Source organism: Scaptodrosophila lebanonensis, unplaced genomic scaffold (genome assembly GCF_003285725.1).
Source record: "Scaptodrosophila lebanonensis strain 11010-0011.00,11010-0021.00 unplaced genomic scaffold, SlebRS2 tig00000118-arrow-arrow-pilon, whole genome shotgun sequence".
Taxonomy (NCBI): domain Eukaryota; kingdom Metazoa; phylum Arthropoda; class Insecta; order Diptera; family Drosophilidae; genus Scaptodrosophila; species Scaptodrosophila lebanonensis.
The window spans coordinates 2,003,330-2,029,976 of record NW_022060578.1 but is presented as its reverse complement, the minus strand read 5'-3'; the positions used below and the strand labels follow the sequence as shown (position 1 = coordinate 2,029,976).

At 36.7% G+C, this 26,647-nt stretch overlaps 1 protein-coding gene across 4 annotated transcripts; it reads right to left on the bottom strand.

Moving 5' to 3' along the window:
• Positions 1-2,495: 2,495 nt before the first annotated feature.
• LOC115628501 lies at positions 2,496-26,377 on the bottom strand. 4 transcript variants are annotated; one of them, XM_030524643.1, is made up of 6 exons: positions 26,358-26,377; positions 11,228-11,409; positions 11,110-11,171; positions 10,251-10,413; positions 9,879-10,084; positions 2,496-3,420 (listed from the first exon to the last, which is right to left on the bottom strand). In XM_030524643.1, exons 2-6 carry the CDS (start codon positions 11,245-11,247, stop codon positions 2,657-2,659), a joined length of 1,215 nt encoding a protein of 404 aa, XP_030380503.1. In that variant the 5' UTR covers positions 11,248-11,409; positions 26,358-26,377; the 3' UTR covers positions 2,496-2,656. The 4 variants fall into 4 exon arrangements, with proteins under 4 accessions (XP_030380503.1, XP_030380502.1, XP_030380501.1 ...); XM_030524642.1 differs by lacking the exon at positions 26,358-26,377 and adding an exon at positions 26,236-26,341; XM_030524641.1 differs by lacking the exon at positions 26,358-26,377 and adding an exon at positions 25,395-25,540.
• Positions 26,378-26,647: the final 270 nt, after the last annotated feature.

Sequence of the window (26,647 nt, the reverse complement as noted above, 5' to 3'; positions counted from 1 at the left end):
TTGTCCTGCCTGGGATAGATCTTAAATAAAGACTAAAGAACCCAAACAAATCTTCACATCTCCAATATCAACGAAGCTGAGGGTGTTCTTGGTTTTATTAAACGTTGGTCCCAAGAATTCGATGACCCCTGTACGTCTACTTTATGCTAGCATGCTGCTCATGTATTTGGTGACTTCAATATAATATGCATCTGGACCGCATAGTGAAGGATAGGATATTTCGGAAGTAATAGGGTGTTTAGTTCGAAAGAATCTCCGACGCCATAAAGATATATGTACATTATAAATCAGCATGATGAGACGAATCGATATAGCCATGTCCGTCTGTTTGGATGAGCTCCTGGATTTCGTCTACTGTTGAGCCTACATTCACAAAACTTGGTATGTAGACTTTCCCAATATCCATGCAACTCGAGTTTATTTATTTATTTCTCTATTCTTCTAAGATCTATGGTTCGTTCTACACTTTTCTTAAAAAACGTCCGCAAAATAGATTAAGGTTCGCAATCGCTTTTGAATCGCTTCTTCAAAGCTTAGGATTATTGACTTGAGGAGGTTTTTCCAACACATTCGAATTTTTTCTTGTAGACATGTCTTTTGTGGGAGTGGGAAAGTGCAGGGTATTTAAGAGTTGAGCCTAATTGACTCCAGCACTCCTTTCTTGTTTTCGTTAATGTCTAGATATTGCATCTTATTCCTTTCAATTCCACTTCAACTTGGCATATATGGGAATATATAACACTTGCGTCATGTCCCTGCTTCGCACGGGTATTTTAAAATGTTTTAAAAGTTATACATTTTAATAACACACACACACATACACCCTTCTTTTTGCTAAAAAGAGAACAAATAAAAAAATAGTTTGGATAGTATTATTTAAAGGATTATTGTTCTTTTCTTAGATTTTCTGTTATTCTTTATTGATGTTGTATTTTATGGCAGGAAAATAAATTGATTTTCAGAAGCTCCGACCCGTAATAGGTCAACATATTGTTGGCCATAAGTAAAGCATTCCTTCCGTAGGTCGATTCCTACTAATTCGAAGGTCTGGCCTTGGGACTTGTTAATACTTAGTTAACGGGAAAGATGTTTTTACCGGAAATTAAAGCCATATAAATGATAAAATGAGATCATAATTGCTGGGCTGTTGATAATGGTTGCTAGACTTAAATTGTCCTGCAATTCCTCAATAAGCAGCCTCGTCCCATTGCACATGTTCGCAGGGTTTAAATTTCTCAAAAGCATGAGTGGAATTCCGATTTTAGGCTTCAATTCATGTGGCGGCTGTCCAGAGGGGTTTACTGATTATTGTATACTATATTATTCTACATTATTCGGTGTCGATGGATTTGCAATTTTTCATTTGGATGGGGACTGAATTTGAATAATATTGCCTTAATATTCAAAGTGGCATAATGTTTCTAATGTTTAATATTCTGAACTAACAGCCTAACCGGGGATAGTCAAGCTTCAGTGAAAGAATCCTTTAAATGGGTCGGAGCCTTTTCAATTCAAATAAACAAACAATGAAATCTTTCCTCTTTATAATATTAGTATACATATAGATATAGATAAATGTTACATGTATCGTTTGTAACTCAAATTAATATCAACTTTATTAAGCAAGAAGTGAACTCTCTTTAACAATAAATATATTCTCTGTATTTACAACTTGGAGTATTTTGCTGCGCGAGAAAATGCAGGCAATATACAAGGTGCTTTCCAAAGTAAACAGGACTTATTGAATCTAGCGCCCCCTGGTGGTGCTATCTATATGTCGACTGGTGCGTTAGAATCTGCTATTTTTATCGATTGTCCAGTGAGAATTTCATGACATTTCATCGATTGGAAGTGAAGTTATTGCGTTTAAAGTGTCAGTATGTTTCTGTTATCGGTGCGAAAATGAGCTTCGAACAAAGAGCCAGCATTAAATTTTGTTTTTAAAAATTGGTAAAACTTTTACCAAAACGTTTCAATTAATGGAACAAGTTTATGGCGATGATTGCCTATCCCGTAGCAGAGTGCACGAGTGGTTTCAACGTTTTCAAAGTGGTCGTGAGGACATAAATGACGATCAACATGTGGGCCAATCAAAATTCGTGATCACCGAAAATTCCATCGAAACTGTGCGTGAATTCATCAAAAATCAGCCGAAATCATCATTGAAATTGATGGAAATAGATTTGAACATCTCCAAAACATCGATTTATCGCATTTTGACCGAACATTTGGGCTTACGAAAGGTGTGTGGACTGGTTGTTCCGCACAAATTGACTGACGTCCAAAAATTGCTCAGAATCGATCGACGCTTGTAAGCGATTATTTGACTAAAAATCACATTTTAACCATTAACCACTCTCCGTATTCACCTGATATGGCACCGTGCGACTTCTACCTTTTCGGAAAAATGCATTTGCCCATGAAAGGAAAGCGTTATGCAGCTGTATTGAATCAGAAGGAGACTATTTTGAATAAAATAAATTGATTTTGCCGGAAAAAACCATTTGTTGTTTTTTTTTTAAGTCCTGTTTACTTTGGAACCCACCTTGTAGATATGTAGATAGATGGATAGATATAGTATATTGAACAAATCCCCCTTGGTTATAGATTTATGTGCATGCAGTATGTGTATCGCTAAGGTAAGTAATGTTGTGGACTAATCCATCTGCTTGCCCTCCTCGCGGTTTCGCTTGAAGGATACGGAGTGTATGAGCAAGGGCGGCAGGTTTCCGCGTAGCATTTGCAACCGCTTGCTCTTCTCCTTCTCGGGTCGACGCAGCTCGTCCTTGGAGGACGAAGAGGATGCATTCGATGTCATTATCGAGGCCATCGATGCAGAGCCGGGCAGCACTTCCGTGCTCTGCGTCAGGAGCATGGCCGAGCGCCTGAAATAGCGTGGCATCGAGTAGTCGTCCTGCGTGGCGCGCGCCGCATTCGCCGTCTGTATCGAGTAGAGGCTCTGCGAGACCCGGTACTTTTCGATGGTGGGCGTGTCCTCGTAGTTCTTGGGCAGGTTGCTAAACGAAATCGAGGGCACCTCCGGAGTCATGCTGATCTGGCTGCCGGTCCCGGTGATGGCAAAGATGTCCGTCTCACTCGCCGCTGGCCGGACATTGAAGTGCGGAACGCTCTTGGCCGATCGCAAGGTCCGTTTGGGCGTTGCAGTCACGCTGCCGGGGGCTGGCAGCAGATGGTGGCGTCTGTCGATGAGGCGCGGCCGCAAGATCACCTCCTCGGTGTCATCCTTCTCGTCCTCCTTCTCCTCCTCGGCAATGACTTCAAACTTTTTCGGTGACAGCGTCTGACTGCCCTCCGGCGAGGAGTCCGGTGCGAGGGTGAAGGTTATTCGCTTCTCGGGGACAACTACGTCGCCGGTCGCGTTCGCTTTTGTCGAGTCCGTGGCATCAGCTTGCAGACCAGCTGCGATTGTAAGAAATAGAATTTTTATTGGTTTTGTTCGAAAAACATGATATTCTTAAACTACAGCTAAATGGTCGATTTGTTGCCTAATCCATAAAAAAAAAGTACTATGTTCTAATTCTAAATCTTTCTTGATACATAAAAATGTGTAACTAAACATTTAACCCCAAGAATGACTTAGTTTCCCAAAGGGGGTTTGAGTCGGTGTTCCATTATTATTTGTGAATTCGGATTGTGGTTTACGAGTATAATAAGAATCGTGTGTGAATTTCAATTCGTTATTCATCATTGCACAAATAATATCATTTTAAATATATGAAATGAGTGACTCGGTAAATGGAAACAAGAAAGCCCAATGACTGCGATAATATAGTATGCGAAAGATCCAAGCTTGAAGGTAAAGTCGGAAGAGAGATTCAAACCCCGAACCAGGGAATCTTAACTGGAAAAACCCAAAACTCAGTGGTAGTCTCATAGATAGTCTCTCGTAAAAAAGGAGAGACATGGAACGGGAATACCTCTTGATAAGGACGGAATCGATATGCCTCTAGTTTCTTGCACGCTTCTGATCCAACAGTGCTGGGAAATGTGTGTTCGAGCAAAGCTAAGATGACTAACTCGGGACCATCCCAGGACAAGTACAACACTCTCAAAACTGAAGATCTAAATTTTCAGGAAGCACTGTCCGATAAGTAGACACATAGCTTAACATATTATCTAAAGATTTCTACCGTAGCTATTGGGCGGACAAAGAGGAGAAGAGGGTAGAACACTTAGCACCCATTGCTCTGAGCAACCATTTCTAAATAATCCCACAGTTGTACCTAAAAATTGACATTATGTGGTTAACACTAGTTCAGGTTATGTGGTTAACACTAGTTCGCTCTAGCCATTTCAGCCGAACCTCATCTATTATGTGGTCTTAAGAATTGAACAAGAATCTACATTGGAATTTTTCCTTTTGGTCTCAAAAAAAATTTGTTCTTGTTTAAATTTCCGCTTTCTTTAAGGTCTAAACATTTTCAAAATTAACAAAAAGTTACTCCAAATGTTGAATACTTATAATCAACATTAAAAAATGCTAATGCGGCTTTATATATAATCCATATATCTTTATATCTACTTGTGTTTATAATCTAATTATGAGCGTATTTATTTATGAACGTATTTTTGTAGCAAACCCTACAAGGTAAAAGTATTTTTCCAAGTCTCTCATTAACTGGAATGGTCATCCCAAGCTACTAGCTTATGCGAATCCTTCTTCAAGTTTTTCTATCGTGTAAAAACGAGGTTTTCAACATGTTAAAAGAGAAAAGGTAGCAAATTTTTAATCGTGTTAGACCGAGTTCGTATTAAAAGAGGTTGTGTTAAAGGGCCTAACATGTGGTCATTACGATTACACCATGGTTTGGCAATTCAGAATAGTTGGAGAACGAGGGGAGCTTTGAATGAAGAAAGATTTACTGAGCCTCATCTATTATGTGGTCTTACGGATTGAGCAAGAAGCTAGATTCGAAGTTTTACTTTAGTACTCAAAATTTGAGGCTCACAGCCCTATACTTGAAGTCCCAGCATCCTTTCCAACGAAGCCTCTCACATGTTCTGAGTAATTGTTTACTTTTTTAGGCCATAGAATTTTTGGTTACCTTATATGGGACCCAAAGCTTCCTTGTTTTCTACTGCTTTTGTAATAATGGCGCACATTAATCTAAAGGGCATAACCTGTTCATTATCAATTCAGAATAGTTGGAGAACGAGGCGAGTGTTGAATGAAGAAAGAATTACCGAGAATAGCTAGAAGAAGTGTATTCAAATTATCAGCAGGATGTCTGTTGTTCGATAAGTAGTTTGTATTGTCAAGATCACATTTTTGTACCAGAAGTGTCTGTTCATTACAATATAGTATTATTTATGTAAAGTGTATTTTTGAAGATTTTAAATTGCTGTCAGTTTCCCTTTTTCTGCTCATTTTTGCACTCAGCATGTGAGCAATGTGAGCAAATGAGCAGATTTGATGAGCAATTTTGCGAACCCTGCTGTTGACTGCCTTTAAGTCTTATGTTTCTATATAATTTGTACACTTGGGTTAATCGTGTTTCCCCATGAGTTGCATTTTGAACACTTTATGAGTTTAATCTTTGGCTCCAGGTATTCCCGTGCCATAAACTCCGTGTTCATTTGTTGTTTTCATTGCTCGTCAATTAGCAGCTCAGTGGGGCCCAATGATGGCAATCAGAGTGCTACCTTGCGATATATGAGATATGAGATATGGGCGCGGTGAATCAACTTATCTTATCATTATCATTATCCCTTTCGTTAGCGCGTGAGTGTTTGGTCTAGATTGCATACATGTTTGCCAAAAAGATATAGGAGAAGTTGATGGCAGATATGGCCTTTGCCTTCGCGGCACGAGGCGTACAATCGTTTGATTTATGCAGAAACTGAACGATCCAGACGACCAGACGACCTGACGACTGAAGTGAAGAACTGGTTGGAACTGGAAAATTAGACTTTGAACTAACCCAGATCTGGTCAATTTATTTGATCGAATCGCAAGTGTGAATTCAAATCAAAATCGCCAACGCTATCACTAAACCGTTGCTAACCACCAACCATGTCGACTTTAAATTAACAATTGTTTATCGTAGCATGCTATGAGTAAGCATTGACAGTTTTATGGGCACGTCTGATTTCTTTCGATTTTCCCCAAATGAGTGCTAATGGACGTCATGCGACTTCGAGTTACATATTAATCACAACAAATTGCCGCTTTCTGGGCAGTGTTCGAGTATCTCCGAAGTCATTACAGAAACGTGATGTGGACGCAAACAGCGACTTGTCGTCAAAGGGAAATAACAGTCGTTGTCCGATTATCTCATATACGAGTACATACTAGACAGTTATAGAGTAACTGAAAGTGTAGTAACAGTAACAGTCAATATAGAGGGCTTCTAAACCAATTCCTTAATGAAAATATGTTGACGGAGAGGTGGAGATCAAGAGACCACCTTTTTGACTGCGTGGTTGTCTGGAGATTAAGATGATATTCGACCCAATAACGTTAAATACGTATAATATGATATACAAGTATATATGTATGGCTGAGCTTCTTAAAGTCCATAAAGTAAACTGTTTAATGTTCTTCTACTGTAATGATCCCTTACTTCCCTCGTAAATGTATTTAGAGATCATTATGAATTGCTTATAGCTATTATTATATTTATTGTTCAGAATACTCTACCAAACATAAACAATATAAATAAGCTTTATGTATGATTTGAATTTCAAATTAGATTCTAGCGCTTCTGATCGAATCGAAAAAAAAATATGCTCTTAAAATAATCCATATTATTTTCTGGAAGATAAGTAAAGACTAGATTTATTACATAATATCTGAAATATCTGAGATTCCTAGCACCCTTTCCCAAAGTATATAATATTGAACCAAAGCATAGCAAGGTACATACTATAATTATTATGTGTAAAATATTCCAAAAAAAATATGCTCTTAAAATTTTTCAATTTCAATTCTGGAAGTTATTTTGTAAAGACTAGAATTATTACCTAAAATCTGAATTTCCTAGCACCCTTTTCTTAAGTATAGAATATAGAACCAAAGCATAGCAAAGTACATATATAGTTATTATGTGTATAATAGGCTTGTTCGATTTTTTCGTTTTCTAAAATGCACATAATTCCCCTTAAAATAGAACCCATTTTCCCAAAATCAATTAAGGGTACAAAAAAGTAATTATTTTTTGAAATAACGAAACGTTTTCCTTAAAATCTGATGGGTGGGTTAAAGTTTATCCTAAAATACGGAATACTCAAAAAACGATGGAATCCCGGACTTCCTTGAGTAGGAACTCGTTTGGAATCACGCCTCAACCATCATGACAGAAGCACGATTAAAAATCGTCAAAATGATCATAAAATTTAATAATTTTTCAACCTTGGGCAGATCTTAAAAAAGGATTATTTAAGAATCACAAAACAAACACAAATGTTAATGCTTAATTATTATCGAGTCGAATGAAAACATGTTCTCGAAAATAGGGAACCAGTTCGGACTCGGGAATACTAATTTGCAGACGAGTCAGAATTGTCATTACGAGTATAACAAACATATCATCTCACATATCATATCATCTCATTATTTGAAAAATGTCACCAATTGGCTAATTGTTGTAGGTATGCCAGGGCTGATGTAAGAATTGGAAATGGGAAAAGCAGTCAATGGAAATGGAGGTAAGAAACATTCGGAATATTTGTTCAAAGTTCAGTTGAAAATTATGTCATGGTCTAGACTAGCCAAAGCTTTCGGATTGGAGGTATTTATGATCCAGATTGTAGTACCAGAAATTCCACTTGGAATGCAATTTCCAAGCACCTACGCGGCTGGTCGAAAGCCAAGTTAGCGATATCGCAGAAAAGGCTAAAGCGAAGAACGAACTAAAACTACAAAAGAACAGACAAAGCAAACGCTTTCTTGTCAGTTTATCAGCGTTCAACATTTTTATGATTGTTTATCAGCCAAGACGCCAAATACATATTTGTACATACAACGTACATATGTACATATGTATTTATGTATATATGTATCTGGCGAGTATAAAGAACACTGATTTACGTGCCTGCCACTGAAAGCTAAACAAACCTGATACCAACGCTGATTAGCTCCAAAACGTTTTTCCCAACGCTAACGGTAAATTTTGGGCAAAACCTCCCCACCCCGAGTCGTTAACTTGTTTGGTTGTCATTAACAGATATTGCTCCAATTCTCTTCCGCTCAGAGCTCTGCAGAGGTGGGAATTGGCTAGGGGTTGTTGGCATATTTATTGCTAATTTGCTTATTAGATCCAAAAATTATTACAAATCAGCTTGTGGACAAAACAGCTATCGTGCTTTATCTTGCCGCGCATTCGAAGCGGAAGATAAGCCCGCCACTGTGACGCCAGCTTATAGGCTCCCTAGGCTCGTAGGTGGGTATACGAGTAGTTGGCTGCGGTGCTAAATATAGCGCCAAAGAGAGGCGATGCGGAAATAATGTACATAATGGAATGTTTGTCCTCATACAAGGTAATTAAATATACATTTTTATTTACACTGAACTCGAAATTCTTTGTTTATATCGAGCAGAAGGTAGTCCGAAGAATCCAAGATGGAATTTCTTCAAATACATTTAAAAACGTAGAATCGCCAAATCAAAGCCATAAAACAAAATATTTATAATCTAGAAATTCTGAAGAAAGTGGAGTTCACTTCTCGGAAGAAATCGCTACGGCCTTTAAAAGGAGAGGCGTGCGTTCTGGAGACCTCCGATTGCAGAACTCTTTGCAAATTATTTGCTTGTCTTTAGAACACGTTGTGTGAAGGAAGAATCTAAGAACAGAAATTTTCCAGAAAACCTCTTCCTTTCAAGTAAAGCCTTAAGTATCCACTGAATGATAATATTACGAGCTCATTTATCGAAAAAAAATTGAAGAAATCTACTAATCACTAGTATTTCATCATGTTTTCTTTGTACAAGCCAGAATCAAACAACATATTTTCAAGCATATTTGCCAAAAATAGTTTGCTTTCAAACAAAGTCACAATTTCAACTTCATCTCGCCAAGTCTTCTCTAGCAAGTAAGCTTCAAAAAACTGGAGAAAGATAAAATATAGCACTTATCTAGCGAAGTCGTCCCCAGAACTCGAGTAATCTCTTGACTTTTTCGCATGTTCCATAAGATTCTTTATATTTTTGACCAACGTATAGGTACATATGTAAGTATATAGGTATATTGAGAGCCTGGTGAATCGAGCCGTCGAGCTTGCTTATCAAATCAACCATTTGTTGCACTTTTCATTTGTTTAAATATGTGAATAATTCATATTTTCTCTTTCATTTCATATTGCTCGCATTAGAAATTAAATAATAATCGTATGCTTAATATATAGATATAGTATACCATATAAGTAGTAGGAACTACCCATTAAGGGGGTAGCTTCATAGAGCTAAAGCTAAAGCAGGTAATATAAATGTGCTCTGCAAAGAGCGCTCAATCAATTCTCACTCATTGCTATCGACACTTAACACTAATTAATCATATTAAGTCACATTTTGTGTTGTAGTCAGAAGCGTACAAATACAAGTATTAATACAAATTGAAATTGAAGTACAAATACCAATACAAGTGCATATAGTACTATATGTAAGCGCGTACAAAAGCACCAACCAAATGTTATCTTTGGCACAAATACTGCTTCAGATAGCCAACAGCCATATGCCAAAAGGCAAGGCCAAGAGCCAAGAGCCCAGAGGCAAAGTAGAAGAAGAAAAGGCGAACTTCAACTTCTTCGGCTTCAGTTCAAATAGAACTTGACCTTTTGCGCCGCGCCAGACACGACGCTGTTGCTGCGCGTGCTCTTACCACTAGTTCTATCACTAGGGCCCACAATGTGCGCCTCATTACCTTCCAAGCGGCGGATGAGACGCTCCTGCTCGCTGTTCGGGGAGTGAATGCCCGGCAAATAGGTCTTGGTGCTGATGCGGTTGAGCTTGGTGGGCTGGTGGTCCTGGAAGATCTGTGAATTGGCGAATACCGCCAGTATTTCGGGGCCCAGCATCGGCACATTTGTCTGCGTCTCGCGTCGATAGTCCTCCTCGTGTATCTTGCCACTGTTGATAAGAAAATAAAGTAAAATATATTAAGTGAAGGGTGCGAATTCCCACAGCAAACAGTCAGCCCACACGAGCTGGAGCCACCTTTTGTTGTCCAATCAGTATTATGATTGGAGCAAATGACTGACTGAACAATGCGCTTGTTTGTGGTAGCAATTAATACCTCATCAGGCCAGAGTTGCCACGTCGCAGTGGCTGATCGCAAATGGGCTGCGGTACAGTCAGCAAATTGTTGTTGTCCGCCGCCGTCGGATGCAAGCGGCCCACAATGATGCCGTTCTTCTTAGACGCCAAATAGTCCTCATCCTCCTCGGGATTGTAATTGGCTGCGCAAAACAAAGGAGAGAAACAGAGAAAGAGAGAGAGAGGGAGAGTGCGCGATGAAATGCCGAACGGTACTTAAGTTGCTGCGACAATCCTACGGTTGTGGTGAGAGGGCTCGCAAATCTCGCACCTGATGACGATGATAATGACACAGCGGCAGGTTGATAATGAGCTTATATTGCTTTTGAAGCAATTCGCGGAACTTTTCAAATTGAATGAGACGTTTGGGAGGCGTGCCAGAGATGCTACGAGACTCAATAGCAACTGAAGTCGTCTTTCATTCTTAGAAATGAATGTAAATATTTAGAGAAATACATATACATATGTATGTATTTACAAAGGCTTATGTATTTGAATCGGCTTGCAGTCTTGTAAACAATTAAAATTTATCTCTCAAAAAAAAAAAGAAGAATATTATTTGTTTTCATTTGGACTTATCGCCCTTTTCGCACATTCTGAAATGCCAATCCGCGCATTCCGTTCAAGATCTTTACACACATCATGCGTCATATTTTTTACCATATTCATGTTTGTGTGTGTACATACGAGTACATACATACATACAAACATACATCTGCACACGTATTCAACGCACGTCTGCCGCATACCTTATAGTGTGTCTGAACATCGGTAATAAAAGCTCGGCCAAGTGCGTCGCGAAAGAGTAAGAAACATCACATCAAAGCTTCAAAACTTACCAATTGATTCATCATAGCAGAAACGCTCTTCAAAGCAATTCCAGTACAAATCTTCCCAACAGCTGGAATAAGTGTTAACATTGAAAATATAAAGACAAAAACAAAATCGTTTACTTACTTTTGACAACAGCGGCACATTTTGTCGGCCTCTCTCTCCGAAAAATGAAATTACGGCAGACGCTCAGAAAAAGTTTAAGTCGGCAAAAAATCAAAATTCTTTGCCGGGGCACGCCTTTAAATTCTGACCGCTTTTTTTGCTTTGATTTATTTGCTAGCCTCTTTTATTCCGTTTGTTTACGCCTGCGACAAGTATCGAAGACATTAGATAGATATTTAATGTATTCGAAATGCGTGTGACTCTCGTTCGACAATTGTTTTGTGACGCGGCCACAGCTTTTATGATTCGAGTGGAGCGTGGATCGTGGAGCGTGCAGTCCGCTTGACTTTTTATCGGCGACTGAAGTGCCAAAGGTGTCTCGTGTGTGGTCGCCATGCTCTTAACTGTGTTTCAACCACAGCGATGGCGAAGCGCCAACACGAGACTGACACCGAGAGAGGGAGAGAGAATGAGAGTAACGGAGTCGCGTCAAGCTTGCTGAATGCGCTGACGCGTTGGGGGCCAATACTCGGCCGAACGACATGCGCGCAGTGCTTCGCAAGCTGAGCCGCAGTCGTAACATTTTTTTTTTAGAGAAGGTCGTTTGTTTGATCGATCGATCGTGCGTGATAAATGGTTGTCAGGTTTTGTTTCTTCGGGCCAAAAAGCTTGCGCTCTCCAGCTTGCCAAGTCGGCGACTCTCTTGCGCATTGCACTATGGGGCCTGTTACTGACACTTGTTATTTATTAGACACTATTTTGATCGGAATATTGGAAGTTACTGATTCCGATATGTTCAACATTCCCAAACAAGTAAACACTATTATATTAATTGCAAATATTGTAAAATCTTTTAAGCGCCTTTTGGAAATAAGCACAAACAGATGTTACCCAACGCCTTTGCTACGACCTTAGTTTTAGATATGACTTTAAATTTAAGGAATCCTTGCCTATCTTATGTAAACCTATTCAGAAATCCTTTCACACTCAGGAGGCAGCTTCCTATGCAGACATGTCCACTGCTATTATAATTTCTTTATAGATAATTTGAAATTCTTTGAAAACTATATTTGAAATACATTTTTTTTAAAATGCAAAACCACCAACCTAAAATTGTCTTTCCTTGAAAGCATACAGTATACAGCTGTTGAGAACTAATTAACAACGAGTAGAATTAAAGGGATTTTTAGACTCTCATATTAACTACAGTTGATCTAACGGTACTTATTTCTTTTTTGGCTATTCCTTCAGCAACGTTCAATTATTAATTTCGATTTTTAAGTTGAGTTGTGTGATTTTGCCGTGCCAACTAATTCGCAACGATTTCAAGAGAATGAAACCAAACTGAAGTTCCAAATTTGTTATTATTAATATTAACAAATCGAAAAAAGAAATGTTGATTTATTAAAAAGAATAGTATTTAAAGCGAACTGGAAAAAGTGTCGTGTTATTAAAAGCTGTCAAAGTATATTTAAATCCTATAAAAAATGTATAATCAGTTCCTGAAAGATCATTTTTGATCCACTGTACACGGCTCTTGTAATATAACACCTGCACAAATATAAACAAACTATCGGGAGAGCCGCTGTGTTACAAAATTTAAACTTTCTCAACTTTCATCATACACGGTCACACATGCGAGCACATTCCTAAATACATATGCATAAGAGCATAAGTATGTATATGTGTATGTTTGTATGTATTTAGTTCGCTGCTTTAATATTGAAGCGCATTTATTTAGCAATTTGTACGATAAGCGCACTTCAAAACAAAATAAAAACCGACAACAAAAACTCACAAAATGGGACACAAATGAATATAACACTATACCTACGTGCATACGTACATACAGACATACATACGTACATTGTGAGCATGTTTGTATGTACGTGATGCGTATGAGTGTTTCATTAATGCGAGGTTAGATCATGAAGTACCTGGCTAAGAGGTTTTACGAAACTGGCATTGTCTTACTTTTAAGATAATCTTGTTTTGCAGTTGTGCTTTATGTCGTTAAGTCCCATTAGTAACACTTGATCCTGGATTTACTATAATCTCATTTGAATTCGACATCGCACTGCTCCGGTCTCTTCAATCCCATGTCTTTCTTTCTTTCTTCCTAATGGCTATACTATTATGCTAAATTAACTTCAGTTTTATGGTTTCGGTCTGCAATTGTTGGGGACTTTGGAAATTGGCATATGTAAGAAGAAGAAAAATGTGTTTTCTTTTCCAATTTTTGTAATTTCTTCAATTTCAAAATATTTATCCGAATTTCTCAGTTTCAAATTTCAGGTAAGTTTACAACAACCGTTTTAACTAAACTATTTATGTTCAACTAATAGAACTGGGAATGAATTAAGATCTAAACCAGATCAAATATAACCATCCCTGTGAGTTGTACACCTAATTCTGTTTTTACATTTTTATACCCTGTACCCGTAGGGTAAAAAGGGTATATTAGGTTTGTGCAATGTATGTAACATGCAGAAGGAAGCATCTCCGACCCCATAAAGTATATATATTCTGAATCAGCATGACGAGAGAAATCGATCTAGACATGTCCGTCCGTCTGTCCGTCTGGATGAACGCAAGGATCTCAGAAACTATAAGAGCTAGAATAACCAAAGTTGGCATCCAGATTCTCCTAGGACCGAGAAAGGACGAGTTTATTTTATTTTTTGGAATTTTCCCCCCCTTTCCCCGCTACACTGTCGGGCTTGCTCGACTGTAGCGTTCTCTCTTGTTTTAAACAGTTCTTTTACACAACTTTTCTGGAACCAATCTACCGTGTAGAAACATCCAAACCTTAAAAAAACAACAGAATCTTTTTATCCAATATTTATTTACCTATCCTATCCTACCAATCTTTGATTATACGAATCCTTTTTTTTATACATATTTGGTTAAACATTTCCCTGCCTAATATGAAAAGAATATAGTGTGCCTTCATATACTATATGTAAGTGTATTCTCCAAATAACACATACAAGAAATTTATTGCCAACTGCTACTTAAATAACAGAATAATATGAATCGATAAACATGTCATGTCTGACTAGAAACAAAGATGCTGAAAACAATGCGGAGAATTCCCTTTTAAGGTCGGATTTCTATAAAACAGATGAATTACGTAAACTGTGCATATTAAAGCGCTTTGAAACACCTTGAGGCATTTCTTTGTTCAGATAGAAATGAGAATATCTCTTATCCGCATCTCGTATAACCAGAGATAAAGTTAAAATTTCCTCAATTTTCATTGGTAAAAAAAAAAAATGATTAAGAACATAATAACAATGAAGATTGTGATGAAAAGATATATATGTATATATTCGAATAACGCTATGAATATTATTCCAATTCAATTAATTAAAATTGACCATCGACAATTTTTCTTTGTCCCACCATTCGATCAAATGTTTTTTTGGGATAATTCCACCATGAGACCATGTATCAGGGCTAAATAACTCACACTTTCAGTGGCTTTAGTTGAAATTATTATAATTCAAATTAAAGAAGCTGCTATTTAGCAAAATTTGAGCAATCGGTAAAGGCATATACAAACAGCTAAAAAATCTCAACATTTCAAATAAAAATATACGATCTTTATAAGTATCTTTTATATCAAGGGTAAATTCGATAAATATTCATCAAAAGCCCCAAGAACGTAAGAAGATGACAGCACTACAAAAGCTATTTCCTACCTTCTTCGGATGTACGAGTATATGGTAATTTCTGAGCTGAGTCAAAAATTTTAAATTCATTCTCTCTGTGCAGCAGAGGTTCGTTTTTGTGCTTTGATAGTTCACTTATCACTTCTTTATAGCTTTGAGGCAGATAACGCAAGAATCGCAATTGGAAAAGCAAAACATACTTTTAGGCTATCATGGGTATTGCCAATTCAGACAATTTCAGACAATTCAGAAACCACCTAAAACACGGCCCATTTACCCAGCAATGGCTTTTGGGTGAATTGAGGTTAAAGTTCTAATAACTATTTGCTTAAAATGTGAGCACAGCGGTTAAAAACCAAATCATCAACGGCGAGTAAACATGACATTTGGAAAAGCTGTTTTTTTCCATCCCCGATTTTGCGTGTGTGTGTGTTGTTGTTGTTGTTGCCTAAAGTTTTTATGGGGCTTATCTGAATGTTATGTGACGGCTAAATTGATTTTTAATGAGCTGCAATTATAAATAAGTGCGAAAAAAAAGTATTCATATGTGCTCCCAATTGGGAAGGCTGTTATATAGACAGCTAATTACATACATACATACATACATACATACATACATACATACATACATACATACATACATACACATATACTTGTATAATATATAGGAAATAACGGAATTCATACAAATCGCTCAATTCTTGCACTTTATTCAGAACTGATGCCACTAAACGATTGTTTGGCAAAACTACAATCAATCAAATAATTGAAAGAGCTGCAGACGTTTATAAAATCGTCAGCAGGCAAAAGGTGGGTTTATCTCCAAGTGGCTTAGACGTAATCTTTCAGAACAGATAAGTATGTTTGTAGGGAGGTATGCACGTATTCGCATGTATAGTATATGATTGTCATTTAGGTGTGAAATGTTAGCTTTTGAAAACAAATATTGACATCTAGAAGAGGCCTAAAAAATGCGGGCCACAGCCATGGAATATTATGTTCCCCTACAGCCGAAAAATTTGATACTCAGCTGACTAACCCCTATCCATAGAATTAACAGTTGAGTTCAAAGTTCAACCAGAAGAACTTTATCAATTGCCTTCAATTTATCAACAGCACGAAAGAGTATTCACAAATTGAATACATTTTACAAGTCGGCCCATTCCAAATCTCGATCTCATCAGCAATGAATGTATGGGAGAGCTTTCCATGTAAATAAACGTTAGCTTCACAATGGAAAAAAGTAACAATTGAAAAGCATTCGAAACTCATTAAAGTTTGTTTGGCTCACGACCAGATGACGGCGCGTCGGCGAAAAGTGCGCAATAATTGAATGTCAATCAGTTTTATGTTCGTGTTTGTTGCTATTCGTGAATTAATCTTAGTTGACGTTGTTGCTGTTGTTGTTGTTGGTATTTTCGCTCTGTGTAGATGCAATTTGTTCGCGTTTACATGTTTCTTGCGTGAAACGCATTCGAACCGGCTTTCAACGTTATACAACGAGTTGTTTACCCTCAGCGAGGGTAGGGCGAGAAATTTGGCCAGCTAACGATTTTAGGATCTTGGTTTTGGTTTTGGACAGAGAAATGGAAGGAAAGGCTGTCACTTTTAAAACGCCCACTGTGAGAACAACAAAGAGAAGCAGTTAGAGAATAGAGCGGCAAACAGTACGAATACTTGTTTAGCTAAAGCGTTATGGAATATTTTCTAGCTTCATTTTTCCAGTTTTCAAGGTGCCTGACCCCGTGTTGTACTTGTATATATACATGTGTTCAGCGTAACGAGAAGAATCGATATGGACATGCCCGACTGTTCATCTGTCCGTCCGTATAAATGCCAAGAACTTTCGAACCGCAACAGCTAAAATGTAGACTTATCTTATTCATACTCAGGCGAGGTTTATCACAGCCTCTTAAGGCTATATATGTAGCTGCCATAGAAACGATCGATTTGAATCAGTTACTTTTTCTTTAAAGAGAGTCTAGCCTTATTCTAAACCATCTCATAAGCTCCTAACTTGGATAACTTAACAAAAATATATTTTCCTATAAAGGGAAATATTCACTATTAGTTCTTACGGGAGCTATTCACAGGATTTGATAAATCGTTAGTACATAATGCAGTACTTTAAAAAACTTGCAAACACAGAAATTGGTTCAACCTTTGGCTGCAGGGTATATAAATCGCGTGAATACAAAAATTCTCATAACATTAGATTGCCAATTTTTTAAATGTCTTCATCAAATTTTATTTCTTAGTTCTTCCTATCAAAAATTTTTCATAAATAACCAATCTACCACGAATTTTCTAAAATAAAAAAAAATTTTTTTTGAATATGTTTTTTTTTCGAATTTAAGTTGTATTACCCAAGTCTGCTATTGCCAGTCTTCATTTTATCAATAAAATCTACATTTACTTCCAAGTATGTATGTATATCCTTAAGGTTTTGTAACACTAAAGCGAGCCCCACAAAGAATATACACATATATTATATATATATATATACAGGGGGCGCCAAAAGTATACATACGATCCAATATTTTGCTACCTGGCCGAACTAAAGATATTTATTTATTTAGCTAATCTATTCTTATGGAAGAACATGAAAAATCATAAACTTATGATGTGTCGTTACAAAGATATAAACGGAAAACCATATTTTTTCCTTGACAAACGTGTACGTACGATTTCAATTGACCCTTTATTCTTCGAGCTGTACATCGCCAAAACAAAAGGTCGCCTTCAGTTATTAAAGCTCTTGATTTTGCTGGGTTCTAGAAATTATTTTGCATATTTATTCTTGATCATCATGACAAAACTTAGTCAGATAGGTATGTACACACATACAACTGTCCGTCTGTCTGCCTGTTTGAACGAAACGTTCTCCGAAAGTATCAGAGAGAGCTAGAATCAATTAACTTGGCTTGCAGATTCTTCTCCCGGAACCACAAGGTTATCTCTGACATTCTGTAATAACTTCCGTAACTCTTGGACTTTAAATTTTATGGAGCATATTTGCGCCATATGCCAAGTTTTATCTTAGTAACAAAACTGTAGAGGAACTTAGAGGCAGATCTGTTTGTTTATATTATTGTACTATTTTTTAAACTCAAATTTTTAACAAATGGTAAATTATAAGTTTAACAATTTATTCATACTTCTCTACTAAATATAGTGTATGTAAGAGTCGGACGTGACTGTAGCTCGAATCGACTCGACTTGTTTTATTTTTATTTTTGATTTGACAAAAAATCGCATGAAAGGGAACGAAGTATGAAAAACTTCCGCGCGTTAACAACAGCAACAACAATAACAAGCTCAAAATATAATCACTCATGCGATTCACGTGATATGGCGCTCGTATTGTTTCAGGCCAGACAGCCAAACATTGTACATACATATATATGTATAATAAAAATTAGATATTCCGAATTGACGTCTATTGGCTGTATGTAGACCGAAACTTATATACCCTATTAAAAATCTGTTCAATATAGAGAGTTGTGGAACCTAAATATCGCTGGACCTATAAAAATTAAGAAGATTTAACCATCTAGGAAACAATTTGAAACAAAAAGAATACAGATGAAACGATCTTTGAGTTTTCATATTTGATCAGCAAAGCTTTTTGAAACTTAGGAGATATTGTAGTGTACCCTCAAATCGGCCAAACTTTCCTATCTATAGTTGTTGCGTACTTGCAACAATAAGAAATCTCAACTCGATATATTTAGAATTCATAAAACGGGATCAGGCGCAGAGTAAACTGAAAAGTTATCTTCTTCTGCACCACAATATTCTTTTTCCTGTTTCTCACAAAGAAAATCTATCTACTCCACTACTCCCTATCATAACGACAACATTTCTCAGTAGACAATACGACTGTTATACCGTTATTAGCACTAAGGTTTCTCAAGCAAACACCTTTATTCATGCTGTCGCTCTGAATAAAAAGGCAGTACAGCCCAGTCACACCCTCATTTGTTTATAATTGTCAGCAGCACACATAGGGAGCTAAAAATTCTATTAATATTTTTAAGTTATAAGCATAAGCCACCACTAACTTATTAATCCTCGCGCGGAAGTGCTCGAGGTTGGGCTATTTTATATTTGTAAAAATGTATTGTTAAGGTGCTAATCTGAATGCACGGCTTCAATGCTCTGATTAAACAGAGAAAAAAATATATATATATTTTAAAGCATCATACTAGAGCTTTATATAATCAAGTATGAATAAAATGGAGGCCCATGCCATATCCCGCCTCAAAAAAAGGCTAAAAGCACACATCCACGAAGAGTCTAAAACCTAGCCTAATACGTCTCTAATACTCAAGCTTGTATATACATGTGGTCTAATTCAATTCACGTTAAGAGTTATGGTCAACAATGCAGGCCGATTCGTAGCTGGTACGGAAACGTTCCTAAACAAATAAAAATAATAAATTCATATACTAAAAGCTTACAAGAAAATTGCACACTTTTAGTAAATAAGGTATCAAATTTTCTTGTATTGAGCTCGGAATAATTTTATACTATACGTATATCATTTGATATAACCAAAATCTAGTGAAATTGATAGTTGTTTTTGTTAATCGCGAGATTATAGACAATAGAAGTAAAAATGAAGGAAGTTTTTTGGACTCTGTAGGATCAAACGACCAATTAGCCTATTCAATTTTTCATGGATTCTTCCTTTGACCATTGTCGCTATACTTCTATGTTATAATGATCCCACCAGGGAAATGTAAAAACGGTGCTGTTCGCAGAGCATTTTAGAGTCGGGTGCGCTGAACTGTGTCTTTAACGATTATGATTATAATGAAAAGTAGCTAGGGCTTTTTAATACATGCATATAGGTACTACTTGTATATACATACATTACATTATATTACATTCAAGTACAAAGTACATGCACAATAAATATGTATGTGTGTGGAAGTGCGCATCATTTAAAATTTATCAAGCATCTCTACTAGGAAATTGCCGCTCCCATGACAGAAAAGGTTGAAAACGAAACTGAATTGCAATGAGAAACAAGTTCAGGAAATCGTGCTTCCAAGGTACTTAAAATGCGGGAACCGAGCACGGCCTTTAAAGATACATTTAAAAAAGCCTCTTTATTGGAGCGATGTAAATAAATATTAATTCAATTGCATTCATTAAAATCTATTTTTCAGATTCACTATTAATTTCAAGCGTATATAAGTATAATAAATTATTTAACAGATCCATACATTTATTGTCTTTTATTTCTTTAAGCTTTAAAAAACTAGCTCTCTTTTATAAAGTTCAAATCATATCCGCTATATATATACACACATATTCTTATTCTTATATTTAAAAAACGGATTCAAACAAAAATCAACTTGACACAAGTTTCCTTTCATGGTGTAAGTAAGCACTGACAAGCTGGTTTGGAAAATTTGCATTCCAAAGGGGGAAAAAAGTTTCTTAATATATGCTAGAATCACATTTGTCATCGGATTGGCTTTAAACTTGGTTCATGATCCCTAGGAATGATTACAAAACAAACTCTAATCCGCATTGTTTGAGACTTTACTAATTTATTGAGGGCTAATTTATTGAGTGTTTCAATGTAGTACGTTTTCGCTATTCGGAGAAAAAAATAGTTTCAAATAAAGCTCAATATTACTGAATAGTAACTAAAGCAGGCACAACAAGAGAAAATGTTGAGCCCGACAGTGGAATACCCTCTACCCCAACAAAAACACGACGCTGTCGTATACGAAAGAAGAAAAAGAACAGCTACCCGCTGCTGCTACTTGTGGAATTGGAAGAATTTTGAAATAGAGGTAGAAAAGTGTATGTTATTTATTTGAAGAGTTTAGTTAATGAAGCTATTTAGCTATGGACAGTATTGGGAGGAGAGGGGAATCAAAAAATAAAACAAACTCGTCTTGCCTAGGGATTAGAAGACTCTACACACCAATTTTGGTTATTGGGGTGTTACCCATTCCTAAAATCCAGGCTCTTATCCATAATAAGTCTCTTTGTCTCCTAATGCTTACTAAGAATATAAGCATGTATGTTCTTCCTTCTGCCTGTTACATACTTTTCACAAACCCAATACACCCTTTTAACCTTTGTGCAAAGGGTATAAAAATCCGTAAGACGTATCAGTCGTTTCTCATAATTAACGAAGCGAATGATTGCTAACAAGTTGGCTAAAATAAGTACTGCACGAAAAAAGTATTTGCGTGTTTTATTGCTACTAAAATACTAATTTATAATGCCAACACGGCCCCCACACACGCGTGTCTACTTCGATTCCCACAATAAAAAGTAGAAAGCAAATTGACAATGCACCTTGAAAATTGAATACCCTTACAGCAGGTTCATTCGATGACTTTATATTTAATAATTGTATTAAATAAAAGTGTCTATTCGTACAACTCTGTAATTATACTCTGTACATGAAATGTACAAGAGTATATTAGGTTTGCGCGAGCTGAAAAATGTAACAGGCAGAAGGAGGCGTGGTAGAACCCACAAAGTATATATATTCTTGATCAGCATGAGAAGACGAATAGATTTAGCCCTGTCTGTCTGTCTGTCCGACTGTCCGTCTGTCCGTCCGTATGATCACCTAGATCTCAGAGACTATAAGAGCTAGAGACACCAAATTTTGCACAAAGATGCGTTATGTGTGTATTCTATACGAGTTTGTTTTATTTTTTTGATTTTCCCCCCCACTTCCCCCTATGTGGGTTTTCCCGATTTTCCATTCGTATAATCGCCTATATCTCGGAGACTATAAAACCTAGGAACACCAAATTTTAGTCCAAGATGCCTTGTGTGAATAAGCAGAAAATGTATATTTTGGAATTTCCCTCCCTCCCCCCTCTCCACCGCAAATGCGATTTTCTCTAACTCCCGTAATTCTTGGAATTTTGGCGTTGCCCAAGCGCTGCCCACGGCTGTTGTTGATGTTGCTGTTTAGTTGACTGCGAAAATGCTTACACAGACACAAATAGACGCACATAAACATACATACACTCACATAGACGCAATTGCTTTGTATATGTGCAATTATATACCCTTTACGTGAGTTCGAGAGAAAGGTAAAATCGATCAAATTTTTTTAAATTTTCTTATTTTTTTCTATAATTATTGTAAACATATGTACAGAGTATTTCAAAGTCGGGACACCCGACTTTTTTACTTTTTTTAGACTCCCTTTCTGTGAATAATAGCGCTCTTCGAGAGAGGTAATTGAAATTTACAGATAATCACCGGTTTATATTGAATCTAAACGTCACAAACACAATTTCGTATTTTAATTATATTTCTCACTTATCGAAGTCGTCAATCCATATTATTCTTATTAATTATTATTCCTATTATTCCTTAAGAAGTGGTTAAAATTTTGAATTTCAAGCATTAAAATCGTTGAAGAAACAAAAGAATCACATATATTTAAAACAGTTAATAATTCACTTATATTGAGATTTAATACTTTTTGTAAGTTCGTTAGTAAGAACATATTGAATATTTCATTTTGAACGGAATTTTCGGATATTATATTGCACATATTTAAATTTTTAAATATATATTTAAGCTGATGATGGAGGAAGTAAATAAAATCCGAAAATGAACAAAAATCTTATATCCCACTAGGGTAATTATTAATTTTTAAGCTTCTGAGGTACAGAAGGGTTAGGCAAAATAGAAACAATACACCCAATATTCAGTCCGTATCGCTCCAATCACACATCATTGCTCTTATTCAACATTAAACTCCGTATTCTTCTTTCTGCTGAAAGTGGTATTTTATTTCCCTCTAGAACTTTATGTTAATTAATTTATTTATATAGTTCTTAAACTCTATTTATCCTTAGCGGTGTCTGGGACCATTATATATAATATTTATGTCTATTGAATTTTTCAGCTCCTCACCAAAGTAAATCCACATATTTTCAAAGGTTAGGAACGATTTATTTAGGTCAATATTTTCTAACGAAGCCAGACAGATTAATCAGTTTTTTCTCAGCATCGCATAACTTTGACTCCGCCTGGCGATCACTGTTTTTACAGCTTAATTCGTTCGAAAAAACTCCGAACATTGGCATCAGACTGACCAAGAACGAAAGCAACAAGGTTTCAAAGCATGGCCAACAACATCAACTGACGACAATCAAGCGAAACTCGATTGCATTCGAGCCCGATCGCTTGCATAAAAACGCTTGATTTTGAACTGTCAATGCTTAAAGCAAAAAAGCAAAAAAAAAAAAAAAACAGTAAATAATGGGGCAACGCACGCTTGCCGGGCTTTAGACATGAGCCATGAACATGCACACGGTTATTGACATCGGACCAGTGGCCCAAATGCATCAATTCTGGGAGAGCGTGGTTGTTTTTTAAATTGCTGGAAGGCGCATTCATCGATGTACGGTAAATGTGTTAAGCCAATACATTGGCGCAGTGTAATTGTTGTTATTTATTTTAGACATTAGGTAAACAGCTATAATGGTTTAAATCAACACATGGAACTATGTAGTCGCACAGCGTTACTAATTCAGTTAATTATTGGGCTGAAATCCAAATAAAGTCATAAACGTGCCAAACTCATTTCAAATAGTCCATTGTTAGATTTTAAATTTATAGACTGACGACATTTACTTCGAAAACTAGAAATTAAGCTAGCGAATAAATCATTCCCCATTTCTTTTGAAATTTATTAGAAACGAACAAATTTGTTGTTTCCTTAAAAAGTATTCGCACGATTTATTTTCAAAACCTATAAATGTTTATTCAACACTAAAACTTTAGAAGGTTTTTATTATATGACAATTCTACTCTTAGTAGAACATTAAGGACCCCTGATCCTGTCTCATGTACTGGCCCCTCTCTACAAAAAACTTCGCCCTAGTCGTTCCTATGCAAGGTATATGAGCTAACAAGTATTTATGGTTAAGATATCCAAAATGTGATTCTAGAGAAAGGTATTTTTCTACTGAGCGGTCGTGCTGCAGATATATATATATATGTATATATCAATTAATAATAATTAGACTATTATTGCAAGTCTGCATGCCAAGTTTGAAGCGCTTAGCTGTTATCCGAGCACGATGAGGTATCATTGTCCAAAAGTAGGGACTGAGAAGCGGTCCAGCAGGCGTATACACATATGTACATCGATTAGTCTCATCATACTAATCATATATATACAAGTATATACCTATAGCGTTAGGTCTGACTGTCCATTACATACATTTGGCGTTTAGACTTTCAAGTATCTCATTTCATCCTTACACATAACTATAGACAATACTGGCTATGCGAAATCTCTAAATATAAAACAGTTTGTCCTGATTTGAAGCGGTTTTGGAAAATTCGAACTCCAAAGGGGGGAAAACGGGCTCCAACGCTTGTACTATGTATATATGTATGTTATTCGTTAAATATTATCGCTTCAATTGTATTGTTTTTTAGTGGAAACTCATTTAGCAGCGTACAGATGACATGTGAAGTATTAACAAATATTTAGCAGATCGTAAATGTGTATATATGTCATATACAAATCCGTTATCTTATTTGTCAAGTAATTGACTGCGACAAGGCAATAAGCCATAAAAGCTTTCTACCACCTAGCGAGACAATCAAAAGGCCTCCACCATATAGAAAAGATTGCTTTAAAGTGTCTATATATGTATGTAGGTGGATGTGTGTATATGTATATAGGTGTATGCACGTTATTGAAACCTTACTCAGCTCTATTGCTATAGTATCCAAATTCCCATGACATTAATGCGTGAAACAAAGTAATTGTCAGTTTTCGCAGGCATCATCGAATACATAATTCCAATGGCAATTTCAGTTCCGCGTACTTACAATAAAAATTCTCTTCTCAGTTCCTACTGACACATGCATAACAATGACGTCGGCTGACTGGGCGTATGAGTCATGGATAATATCCAATGGACAATTGAGTGACATGAGTGCTACTAATTCCAAAAGGAAATTCCTGAATACCCAATAAATTTCGATATGGTGGCTGTGGGTAACTAGCGTACTTGTTGGCGTTAGAGAAAGCTTTGGTGATTGTCGACCAATTCTTTATCAATTTGGCAGTGGTTTGACACTTGTTACAGTAATTTTGTTGATAACGGATTGTGTTCCGATTGCCGTCTCCCACCTTTCATCGAACGCCCTATAAGCTCAAGAACAAGTCCACCAGTGCTGAAAGCATTGTGGCCGACGGAAAACCGATTAGATATTGAACATAAAATTGGTTTTCTGGAAATTTGATATGCAGTTATAATGCAGGAGTTAGGGCATTAGGGGTTGGTATGGCACAGCTGCCTAACTATACACCAATCTATTCTAAATATAAAATACAGTGCTTGTTTAATTTATGTCGAATGCAATAAGATAGCCGTATAAGCTTCTCAATCTGCATTAAATAATGTAGAGGCCCATGACTAATCTAAACAACACGTCGAAATGCTGGAACCTTTTTTCATCTTCTCAACAAAGCTCACACCCATACGTACTCGCAGTTTATTCACAGCTTTTATGGCCGAGCCACATGACGGAGGAGTTCACATAAATCGCACATTCGAAATGGACTTGGCATTTGAATTGTAATTAAAGATAATTGCACGAGCACACACACAAAAACTATACATACATATATACTTTAAATGGTACATACATATGTACATAGTGCAGACATACATATGTATGTATGTATGTAGGTAGTGTAGAATTCAAGAAAATTGCAGATGATATCAGATTGACAGAGCTAGCCAGGGCTAGAGAGGGGCGCGCATGCGCAGTTATTGTTGAATGAATGGTGATTCGATAGCCGAAGAATTTACACAACTGACTAAATCTGAATATTCAAGCAACAGATTGTTCTTGGAAAAAAGCCCGCTCAGGGTCAACAACAGGTACTAAATATAGTACGTACAAACATTTGAAAACATTCATATACATATATGTACACACATATACATACATACATATGTGCGCCTTTGTGTGTGTGTGTGTGTTCAAGTGCGTTTTCAATTACAGGTTCTTAAACACCGTTGTTGTTGCTGTTTATATATTTATACACTTATACTATATAGTGTAGTATTTTTTATGTTTTTATTTTTTGTTGATCGCACAAAACGTTCACTTCGTTAATTTTTCTTTGTATGTTTCATTAACTTTGCACAACAAGCATATGGAAACAGGCACTGGGAATTTTTTCACGACTCCTTTAATGCGCCGTTGTTTTTTCTGCTTTCGATCAGCTGCCTCTTCACACAATCCACTCCATTTGCTTCCTCATGGAGTAATTTATAAACTTTTTAAAACGCTTTTTGGGCTACTATTTAACTTTATTACACATTTAATGATGTTTACTTTTCACGCACGAGGGTAACTTAAACAGGCTGCGCAACAACAGTTGAGCCAAAACGTCTTTTAAATACAAACAAAAAGCAGAAACCAAAACGAAACACAATTACCGTAAAAGCTTCGACACCGATCCGCGCACACGTTTGTCAAGTTCAACAATCGTCGGCTTACTGAAGTCGTCGCGCGTCGCTCGTCGGTCGTTGTTGTCGGCAGGTCGGAGTCAGCGTCGGAGTCGGTGTCGGTGTCCCGGCAATAAGAGCGTTAACAACAAAGGCGGCAGCAACTTAAAACACAAGCAACCCGACAACCCTGACAATAAAATTACACACTTGGCCATATATTCACGAACATGCTTGTGCGATTATACACACATACATACAAGTATATACATATAATCTTT

What these genes read in the sequence shown, in the direction of transcription:
- LOC115628501 (XM_030524643.1), bottom strand. Translation starts at nt 11,247, where the DNA reads ATGTGCCGCTGTTGTCAAAA. An exon ending in ATGTGCCGCTGTTGTCAAAA is followed by an intron (nt 11,172 to 11,227) that starts GTAAGTAAACGA and finishes CACTTATTCCAG; the next exon opens with CTGTTGGGAAGATTTGTACT. An exon ending in CTGCTATGATGAATCAATTG is followed by an intron (nt 10,414 to 11,109) that starts GTAAGTTTTGAA and finishes TGTTTTGCGCAG; the next exon opens with CCAATTACAATCCCGAGGAG.